The following is a 10,807-nucleotide window of genomic DNA, read 5'->3' on the forward strand; positions in this document are numbered from 1 at the left end:
TGGGAGTATTTATACCACAGAAATAAAAACAACAACAACAACAACAACAACAAAACCCAAAAACCCATAAATCAGTTTCCTGTCCTCTCCAAGAGTCAATTGTTAAACATTTCCTAGAACATGGGGCATGAATTCAAGCCACTGGTAAGACCATTCAGAAGATAATGTGACGTGAAAGCACCTCCGGCCTAAGTCGGAGGTCTGAGGAACATCAAACATTTAAGAAAGCTAGAGAAAGAGGTGAAGAAGTGTAAAGAGGTGAGGGAACCCCCAGAAACAGAAGCGACATAGACCTGAAAGGATGAGAAAGCGTTTCCGTTGTCAACCTTGCCAACTGTTTCCAAGAGATTCCAGTCCTTTGCTAGGGCTGCAGAATCAAAGTACCACAGACTGGTGCCTTACACACAGAAATTTACTCTTTTATGGAGGTTTGGAGGTGGAGGCCAGAAATCTGAAATCCAGGTGTGGGCATGGTCATGCTCCCTCTGAAGCTACGGGGGGAAGGATCCGTTTGGGGCTCTCCTCCAGCTTCTGGTGGTTCCCTGCTGCCGTGGGACTCCAGTCTCCACACAGCCTTCTCTCTCTATCCCTCTCTGGAGGCGTATCTGTCCCCAGATTTCCTCTTTTTGTAAGCACATCAGTCAGAATGGGTTAGGGCCCCCTCCATTCCACTACAACTAGTTCTTAGCTAATTATATCTGGAATGGCACTATTTCTAAACAAGGTTACGTGCTGAGGTATGACTTCACGTGCTGGGTTAAGACTTCAAGTGTATGAATGGTCGGGGAATACACAGAAATTCAACCCATGAGAGACACCAAATAAGACATGGATGGAAAGGTGTTCATTGGATTTTGCAATAAAAGGTCACGGGTGTAGAGGTGCCTGGGTGGCTTAACTGATTAAGCATCGGCCTTTGTGGAACGCCTGGGTGGCTCAGCAGTTGAGTGTCTGCCTTTGGCTCAGGGTGTGATCCCAGGGTCTGGGGATCGAGTTCTACACTGGGCTCCCTGCGAGGAGCCTGCTTCTCCCTCTGCCTATGTCTCTGCCTTCTCTCTGTGTCTCTCATGAATAAATAAATAAAATCTTTAAAAAAAAAAAAAAAGCATCTGCCTTCAGCTCAGGTCATGACCCCCGAGTCCTGGGATCAAGTCCTGAATCTGGCTCCCTGCTCAGTGGGGAGTCTGCTTCTCCCTCTATCCTTCCCCTCATTCATGCACACGCTCTCTCTCTTTCTCTCTGTCTCAAATAAATAAAATATTTTTATTTAAAAAAAGGTCACTGATGATGTTGGAGAGATTGCTTTTATGACACAGTGATAGGGACTTCGTGAGGGTGGAACAAGGACGGAGTGGGCAGTAAGGAAGGCCACCAAGGGGAGAAGAGAGCAAGGGCAGATCCCCTGGCACATGTGCAGAGTGGGGTTTGAGACAGGATAGGCTTGAGGATGTTTCCACACTGTGAAGAAGGACCCAGTCATGGGGAGAGGTTAAAGACAAGGGAGAGAAGAGATGACTAGGGAGCAAGAGGGGACAGAGAGGAAGAAGCAGTGGCCTGAGGAGAGAGAAGGAAAGAAAGCTACATCTGGCTGTGGTATGTGCACAGGCTTGATGGCAAGAAGAAAAGGAAGTTCTTATCCAATGACTTTTTCTTTGGGAAATAGAAATGTAGTCATATACTAAGAGTGTGGAAGTGGAGATGGGATCGGGTTTGAAGGAAGTGGAGAATGAGAGGGGCAGGGAATGGAGAAGTGAGGGGTAGCACCAAGTAAGTCTGGAGACCAAGAATTTCTAGTGCAACCCCATGTAGCTGAGCCATTCCCCTCCACCCTAAAAGCGCATAGCCCAGCTATTCAGTGTGGCCAGCAAGACAGGAAGCAGAAGCAAATGCATAAAACAGGCTTATTAATATGCACTATAATTCATAATTAGGTAATATTTTTTGTTCCCAGACTTTATGTCCACTTTATAGATCCCAAAGAAGGAAACTAAACTGAGTTGGATTTGGGTTTAGCAATAAGAACAACAGGGCCAGAGTATGGGGATGTCATCCCAAGAACTATTCATGTGGGAAACCAAGAAAAGAAGCCCAAGTGAGCCATGTAAGAAACAGAGACAGGACAAGGCTGTTTGGTGGAGGAACTTAAATGGTTGTGGTGGGGGACACTTGGGTGGCTCAATGGTCAAGTGTCAGCCTTTGGCTCAGGTTGTGATCCGAGGTCCTGGGATTGAGTCCTGTATTAGGCTTCCTGCAGGGAGCCTGCTTCTCCCTCTGCTTGTGTCTCTGCCTCTGTCTGTGAATAAATAAATAAAATCTTAAAAAACAAAACAAATGGTTGTGGCGGACCCACAGAGTGAAAGGTTAACAGGGTAAGGTATGTAGTCCAAGAACAGGAGATCTTCTTTGTTTTTTCTTTTTCTTTTTAAAATTTATTTATTTATTCACGAGGGACAGAGAGAGAGAGAGGCAGAGACACAGGCAGAGGGAGAAGCAGGCTCCATTCAGAAGCCCCATGCGGGACTTGATCCCAGAACTCCAGGATCACAACCTGAGCCAAAGGCAGACGCTCAACTGCTGAGCCACCCGGGCATCCCCAGGAAATTTTCATTTAGGATTTCGATGTTAAAAGATTCTTAGTGATGAAAAGAGTCAAGGTGTGGCCATGCCATTAGGTGGCTGAAATGGGGTGAAGCAGGGTGTGCAGGTAAACTGGCTCCCTAAAAATAAGTGCCCTGCTTTTTAGCATTTGCCAATTTCCATGGTGTAAACACTCACCAGGCTGATTTCAAGGTGGCAGTGTCATGCCAGTGAATGTGGAATTGGGAAGGGATGCACATCTTTCATAAGGTGATGCAAGCCAGCTCCAATAGAACATTGAGAAAAGAGGATTATAATGTGTGGATATGAAGTCGTTGAGAGACACTTGATTCAGGAGGACCTGAAGTTATCTAGGATGATGGTGGAACATGAGAGTAGAGAAAAAAAGTGTGAGGTCAACGCTGATTTTTAATCAGTAAGGAGAAGTGAGTGAGAGCAAAGACCCCACAGAGACAGTGAACCGCACACTGGAGTCATGACAGTCATCTCCAGCATGCGTTGGGTTCATGCAAATTCAGTAGTTTAGACACTTTGTATAAGTTATTTCACTCAATCCCAAAACAACTCAACGAGATAGGTTATTATCCTCTTTTTACAGACAAGGAACCTGAACAAAAGGAAGCTATTGCTCAAAGTCACAAGCCGGCAGGGGTGTGAACTACATTCATACTGGTGGGTGATCACGTAGAAGTTGTGCTGGTGGATCGGAAAGGTGCTGCAGATTGCATAATGCGCAGCTTCTACTCCAAAGGGCTACCTCAGGGAGGCAGCCACGTCGCTTCGGCACTAGGATCTTTAAAGAAGAGCCAAGTTTTAGCTAGGGCAGGAATATTCTGTGAGGAAGACAAAGCAGGGTTGCCATGCAAAGGGCTCCAGGGAGCACAATGAAAGGTCTGGGAGGGAAAGGAACAGAGGAGCAGGTCATTGGAGAGACAGTGCTTCTCCAGGCGTCAGAAAATGCGAGTCTATGGCTTGTAACTGTTTTCCGTTCTGTTTCTCTGGCTAGGGTTAAGTCTCAGCAACAGGCACATAGAGGGCCTGTGGTTATTTGCAATATTGGCTTTCAAAATGTGCACTTGACGTTGATCATAAGTAATTTTCTGAATATGAAAAGCAATTTTGTCCATGAAGATGCAGAGATCAGATTATCAAAAGTCATTATTAAAACTATCTAATGAGTTGGCAAAAAGGAATGAACGTTGTTGAAAAAAAAAAAAGCAAACCCTTATAAAAAGCAAGCACGCCTGCACGATTACTGCTGTTGCTATTCAGCACTGCTATGTCTGCTCTGGAGTAGTTGGGGTCTCTAGCACTGACCCGATGCTCCATTTTTTTTTTACCTTGTATTACAGAACTGTGTGTCTGTGTGTGCGCATGTGTGCGTGTATGTGTTTCTTGTTTGAAGTGTGGACTTCACTGCCCAGAAGGTAACCATTAGCCACATGTGGCTGGGACTTGAAATGTGGCTAGTGTGAATTGAGATATATTATGGGTATGAAATATACACCAGATTTTGAAGATGTAGTTTGAAAAAGAATGTAAAATATCTCATTAATATTTTTATATTGATTACATGTTGACATGCTAATACTTTGATATTTTGTGTTAAATAAAATATATTTTAAAAATTAACTTCACTTTTTAAACTTTTTTTTTGATATAGAGAGTGAGTATGAGCAGAGGATAGGGGGCAGAGGGAGACAGAGAGATAAAAATCTTAATTAAGCAGGCTCCACGCCCAGTGGGGAGCCCAACATGGGGCCCCATCTCAAGTCCCTGCCTGAGCCAAAATGAAGAGAGCTTTGGGGTAAATACCCAGTAGTGCAATTGCTGGGTATTGGGTAGCTCTATTTTTAACTCTTTGAGGAACCTGGGAAATGAACAAAGGTTGCGACATGAAATGAAAAGACAAAGGTTGTGTAAGGGGCAGTGTGGGCGGGGAGTTGGGGTTACTGGGTGACGGGCACTGAGGAGGGCACTTGATGGTATGGGCACTGGGTGTTATAGTATATGTTGGCAAATCGAACTTCAATTAAAAAAATAAAGAGAGCTTAACTGACTAAGCCACTCGGGTGGTTTTACCTTTTTTTAAACATGGCTATTAGAAAATTGTAAGTTGCATATGTAGTTTGCTTATGAAGCTCACATTGTATTTCTACTGAGCAGTGGTCGTGACACTCCCATCTGTGAGGACAAGTGCCTTTTTAGAGCTCTGCACATAGTCAGGCTTAGAAAGTTTTTGATTGGGTTGTTGATTAGTTACCTTTGGAAAGAAGGCAAACTGAAAAGATGCTCCTTTCCAATTCTAGAGTGTTCTATCACTGGCATTTTAAGTTCTGTGTACTCTATGTTCTCTAATTGCAAATATGAAAAAAGAAAAACCACATCTGTTTGCCATCATGGGAAACCAGAACCATGCCATCGGATTCAATTCACTTGGGCCTCTATTGAAGCGCCTCAGAAGACTGGACCCTGATTCTCCTACTCTCAGGTCAGTGCTTCTTTTCATTACATCAATCTTCTCGATTTGTTTCTGGACAATCTTTTTCCTCTATACCCTACTCTACTGCCTTTAAAAAATATAAACTGCTTTTAAGAAACAAAACAGATGAACATAGAGGAAGGGAAGGAAAACTAAAACAAGATGAAAATAGAGATGGAGGCAAACTGTTAGAGATGCTGACCTCTAGGAAACTAACTGAGGGTTGCTGGAGAGGCAGCAGGTGGGGGACGGGGTAACTAGGTAATGGGCATTCAGGAGGGCTCGTGATATACTGAGCACTGGATGTTATATGCAACTGATGAATCACTGAATTCTACCCTCGAAACTAATAATGCACTATATGTTAACTGAATTAAATTTAAATAATTAAAATATAAATATATACATATACATGTACACATACACAATACACATATATACACACATATGCTGCAGACTTTATTTTTGTGCACTCTTGTCCCTGCAATTAGTATCTGGGCTCAGACTCTGCTCCTTCATGAACAGCTGATTGACTAGGGGTCATTTCTTGAGTCTCCCTAAACTTCAATCCCTTTATTTCTTAAAAATGGAGATACAGGGCACCTGGGTGGCACAGTGGTTAGGCATCTGCCTTTGGCTCAGGTCCTGGGATCGCGTCCTGCATCAGGTTCCCTGCTTTTTTCTCTGCCTGTGTTTCTGCCTCTCTTTGTGTGTCTCTCATGAATAAATAAATAAAACCTTTTTTAAAAAATGGAGGTAATAATAGTCCTGTCCTCATAGTCTTGTAGTGAGGACCAAATGGATCAATACCTGGAAGATGCTACAAACAGGGCCTGACAAGCCAAAGGCTCACTTACTACCAGCTATTTCTATTACCCTCTTCTTTTTCTCCCTCTCCTTCAGCTTTTATCTGCTCAGCTCTTGCCACCTTGGCCTGAGCATCTTCACTTTTGAGGAACTGTACAAGAATAACACCCACCTCACAGGTATTAAGCTTAGTGTTGCCATCTGAGATGGCCAGGTCACTTGGGGCACAGTGCTAACCATCCTGGAGAGATGGACTCTCAGACCCTAATTCAGAAGCTAGGTCAGCAGACAGTGAGAGGGAGCTCCTATTGGAGCTTCAGTCTTGTAAGTGGCAGCTGGGAATAGTATGAAGTGGTTGCAGATGCCCCTGCTGAGCAGGCCTTAAAGACAGCCTCTGCCCAGGGAGTGGACTGGAGTGGGTGGGAGTCAGCCCTGGAGAAAAGCCCATATGAACACTGAGTTTTGTAAATCAAAGAAATAATTTTATCTATTGCATACTACACTCTTGGTTTTCATTATCATCCTCCAGCCGTTAACCAAGAGGTGGGGACCAGCCAGGCAGAAAGAGTGTTATGGGAAATGAAGAGACAAAGGTATCACCCTTGCCGAATTGCAGACCAGAAGTTCTGTGTGTGTTGGGGGCAAGGAGATGAGGACCATGCTAGTCAATTGGTTAGCTTGACTGCAGGGCATCAGGCCTGGATCCCAAAAGTTGTGCTGTAGGGTTGTTTTTTTTTTTTTTTTTTTTAAAGTTTCTTGCTGAAACTTTTTTCCTTATTACTTATTTATTTTTTTAAAAAAAATTTTTATTTATTTATTCATGAGAGACACAGAGAGAGGCAGAGACATAGGCAGAAGGAGAAGCAGGCTCCCTGAGGGGAGCCTGCTGTGGACTCGATCCCAGGACTCTGGGATCACACCCTAAGCCAAAGGCAGACGCTCAACCACTGAGCCAACAAGGCGCCCCACTGTAGGTTTTCTTCTTTTGGATCTGTTTCTCCAGGAAATATCCCCAGATGCCCTTTCTTGGGGAAGGGTGGGAGGCACAGTAGCTGCAGTGGCAGAAGAGGACCTGAGTTCTCACATTTTACTAAGTGGTTCAGTTAGTGCTTCTGTGTTCAACAAGGCACCTCACATCTTCTCTTCCCCTCTCAGCCTCCCACCCCACCTCTGAAGCAAGGCCTGGGGTCCTCAGATATGGAGCCCATAGTTCAGCGTTTCTCCAGAATAATCTTTCTGTCTCCCACCCACCTGCTATGTGGTATCAGCTTTCTATCCCCAAGAGGAAAGGGCAAAAAAGTGGGGATTCCTCTCCACCAGGAAATTCTCCCTCTCCCGCCACAGGGAAAGTTGGAGGTTAACTATGATCAAAAGAAACACTCAGAGTACTGGTGAATGGTTGGCAAATACTCCTTATTTTCCAGGAAGAAGCAATGAGTTTAAATTTTAAACACTTTGTGTCAAACACTGTGCTACCTACTTATTTACTACCATGAAATCCTCATAATGGTCCTACAAAAAGGCTTTAGAAGTTCTATTCTACAGGTACAGGAATCGAGGCTTGGAGTTGCCAAGCAACCTGTACCAACCAAGCCACCCATCTTCGGTAGAAGTTGGGAATGAAGCCAGTGTGGTCTGACTGCCAGTCTCTTCACCATTAGGCTATTAACCTGCTTTTCTTTACAGAATAAATGATCAAAATTAGCAATGGCAGCTGAAAGCATGGGCACAGGCAGGACAGCATCTAGGTGTTTGGGAATGAGAAGATTCCCAGCTGTTTGGACTGGTTGAGGCGTGGCCCTCCCTGGAGACTCTCATGACCTAGATGAGAGGCCTAGATGACCTGGGACTGTCCCTGAAGTTCCCTGTCCTGGGATCAGCCTGCATTCATGGGGCAAAAGCCAGCGAACAAGCACCAGTTTGTCTCTCTCAGGCGAGAAAAAAAAATTACGGCTGATTTTGCAGCGGTAAAATATCTTCTGGAAAAAAATAATCCAGACTCTGGATTTTATTAAGACTCTGTAAGTCACTGCAATAGTTTCCTATCTCTCACCTATTTAATATTTAGATTAAAAAATAGTATAATCCTGGAAATCTCTACCTTGTGCCTAAAACTACTCCTTAAAAGTTTATTCTAGGGACACCTGGGTGGCTCAGCGGTTGAGCATCTGCCTTTGGCTCAGGTCGTGATCCCGGGGTCCTGGGGTCGAGTCCTGCATTGCGCTCCCTGCAGAGAGCCTGCTTCTCCCTCTGCCTGTGTCTGTCTCTGGGAATAAATAAATAAAATCTTTAAAAAATACAAGTTTATTCTAAAATACATAAAATCATAGTTCATACACACACACTTATTTTCCTTTGAGACCTTTTCCATCTGACTTTTTAATTTTTTTTTTTTAAACCGTCCTAACAGTTTAAGAGAGGGAAGCCTGGTCCACAGTCTTACCTGTCCTACACTGTGCTGCAGACTCAAGGGCTCACAGCCTCCAGGTGCACTTGCCTGGGTGCCCTCCTCCAGGCGGGTTTCTGGGGCAGGTGGGAAGTTTCTTTTCCGAATTTCCCCGTGATATTGGCCCTTAGTTGGCGCTCAGGCAACACTTGCTGAATGAACGGAGGCGGGAACGAGCGGTGTGGGGGGCAGCTGCCCCGGAGAGCGGAGAGCGGGGAGCGGAGAGCGAGGGAGGCGGCGAAGCAGGGAGGGAGAGGCAGGGCCAGAGGGAGAGGCGGCCCCGGGCGCGGACGCTTACCCCAGGATGGTGAGGAACCGCGGGTCCGTGGCCAGGCTGGCGTCGATGGTGAAGGACAGGAACGCGGGGCTCACCCGGTGCACCGGCCGCTCGGTGGCGAAGTCCAGCTCCACGGCGTCCTCGGCCTGCGCGGGGCCCGCCAGGGCGCCCGGGGAGAAGGGCCCGAGCGGCCCCAGGAGCAGCAGCAGCAGCGGCGGCGGCGGCGGCAGCCCGGCCGTGCAGCGCAGCAGCATCGCGGGCCACCTGGCCGGCCCGCCCGGAGCCGCCTCGCCGCGGAGCCCGGAGCTCGCGCCGCCTCCCCGCCCGCCCGCCCGCCGCGCTTTTCTCCGCGCGCCTCACCCCTCCCACTGCGGCCCTGCCGCCCTCCCTCCGCTCCTCCCCCGCTCGCTCCCACTTCCTTGCACGCTCCCCCGCGGGACCGGTCACACCCACTTGCGAAATCACCCGCACGCACTCGAGGGTGCGGACCTGGCCCGGAGCCGAGCGCCCGCGGAGGGCGCTGGGCATCCCGACCCGGGGCACCTTTCCCGCCTGGGCTCGTCCAGGTGGCGCCAGGTCCTGACGCTCGACCGAAGCCTCCAGCTGGGCATTCGTTGCGGCCCACCCCGCCTCACCTGGCTCATACACACTTGCTTGTCCCTTGACTGACCGCGTGTCCGCTGACCAGAGAGCCGCTTCCTGGGCGTCTCACCTTCACCCGAGGAGGCGGACCGGGCGTTGGCTGCGGACGGCTGGAGGGAGCCGGGCCTTCACAAAGCCCTACCGGCCTACCCTGAAAACGGCGCTCGCGCTCGGTAGAGCCTTGAAGTGTCAGATGTCCAGCGCCTGAAACTCAAGCCTGAGCTCGGGGCGGGACCGTCTCTTGAACTTGGAGCTTTTGCCAAATTTCCCCTCTGTAAATTTACCTTTAGCCGTTGGGCAAACTCCTTCAGTTTTCCCTTGATGCCTTCCATGGGCATATAATTGTGACTAGCAGGATGCACTCAGGGCTTACTCTAAGCCTGATGCCCCAAGAGATGCTTTCCTTGCATTGTCTCTCATTGGCACGTCTCTGCCAAGTGTGTATTGTGCTCGGTTTACACATGAGGACCCGGGCTCTAAGACATGAATAGGTCCAAGTGTTTCAGTTGGGATGTGAAGACAGTTACACAACCCTGGGCAGATGGCAGCCTGTCTCAGCTGAAATAGAACTTCCTCAAAGAAGCTGTGCCTGAAACGCCAGGCAGCTGAAAATCCCCATGACACACTCTCACTGCATCCTGGACTGGCTAGAACTTAGCACATTCACTGGTATTGCGACCGTTGCTCCCATGTTGACCTCGTCTGCTAGATTTAAACCCCATGAAAGCAGAGGTGGGCTTCATCTTGTCTAGTGCACTCACTAAAGCTCATGGCATCGTGCTTGGCACCTACTGACCATCCAATAAATATTTGTTCAGTGAACAAATGACACCAGAACCCTTAGAATTTTCTACTGAGGGGGCCCCTGGGTGGTTCAGCGGTTGGGTACCTGCCTTCGGCCCAGGGTGTGATCCTGGAGCCCCAGGATCGAGTCCCACATCGGGCTCCCTGCATGGAGCCTGCTTCTCCCTCTGCCTGTGTGTGTCTCTCTCTCTCTCTCTCTCACACACACACACTTTCTGTCTCTCTCTCTCTCTCTCTGTCTCTGTGTCTCCCATGAATAAATAAATAAAATATTTAAAAAAGAATTTTCTATTGAGATTGCACCACCTATAAAGCAATAAATAAAAAATGGATTGGGGGCACCTGGCTGGCTCAGTTGGTAGAGCATGCAACTTTTGGTCTCAAGGTAATGAGTTCAAACCCCACATTGGGTGTAAAGCTTACTTTAAAAAATAGGTAAATAAAAATGGATTATTTTGAAATGCATCTCTAATTTGCATAGATCTGTCTATTCTTAGGCAACTTAAAAGTTAACCAGCTACTTAAAGAAGGTGACAGTTTGGAGATTGTGTGTGTGTATCAGTTACTATTTTGCAACCTGAATCAAGTTTATATCCTGCAACTATATCTCAGAAAAAAAATTCATACATAAATACCACGTTGCCAGGATATCATGGGGTGGTAGACACGGAGGCAGAAAAGCAGGTGCCTAGGCTCTTTCTCTGCCTTTGCCATGACATTGGTCCTACATACCACCCCGAAGGGCAAAACT

At 47.2% G+C, this 10,807-nt stretch overlaps 1 protein-coding gene across 1 annotated transcript in view; it reads right to left on the reverse strand.

The window, feature by feature from the left end:
• The window catches only part of HPSE (heparanase), a 34,477-nt gene extending 25,526 nt beyond the window's left edge, over positions 1–8,951 (reverse strand). Inside the window, exon 1 of the mRNA XM_041760284.1 lies at positions 8,632–8,951. Within this exon, the coding sequence (XP_041616218.1) occupies positions 8,632–8,864 (233 nt within the window). The 5' untranslated portion in view covers positions 8,865–8,951. The remainder of the gene's footprint in view (positions 1–8,631) is intronic.
• Between the last annotated feature and the right edge of the window lie 1,856 nt (positions 8,952–10,807).

Source organism: Vulpes lagopus, chromosome 6, assembly GCF_018345385.1.
Source record: "Vulpes lagopus strain Blue_001 chromosome 6, ASM1834538v1, whole genome shotgun sequence".
NCBI classification, from domain to species: Eukaryota; Metazoa; Chordata; class Mammalia; order Carnivora; family Canidae; genus Vulpes; species Vulpes lagopus.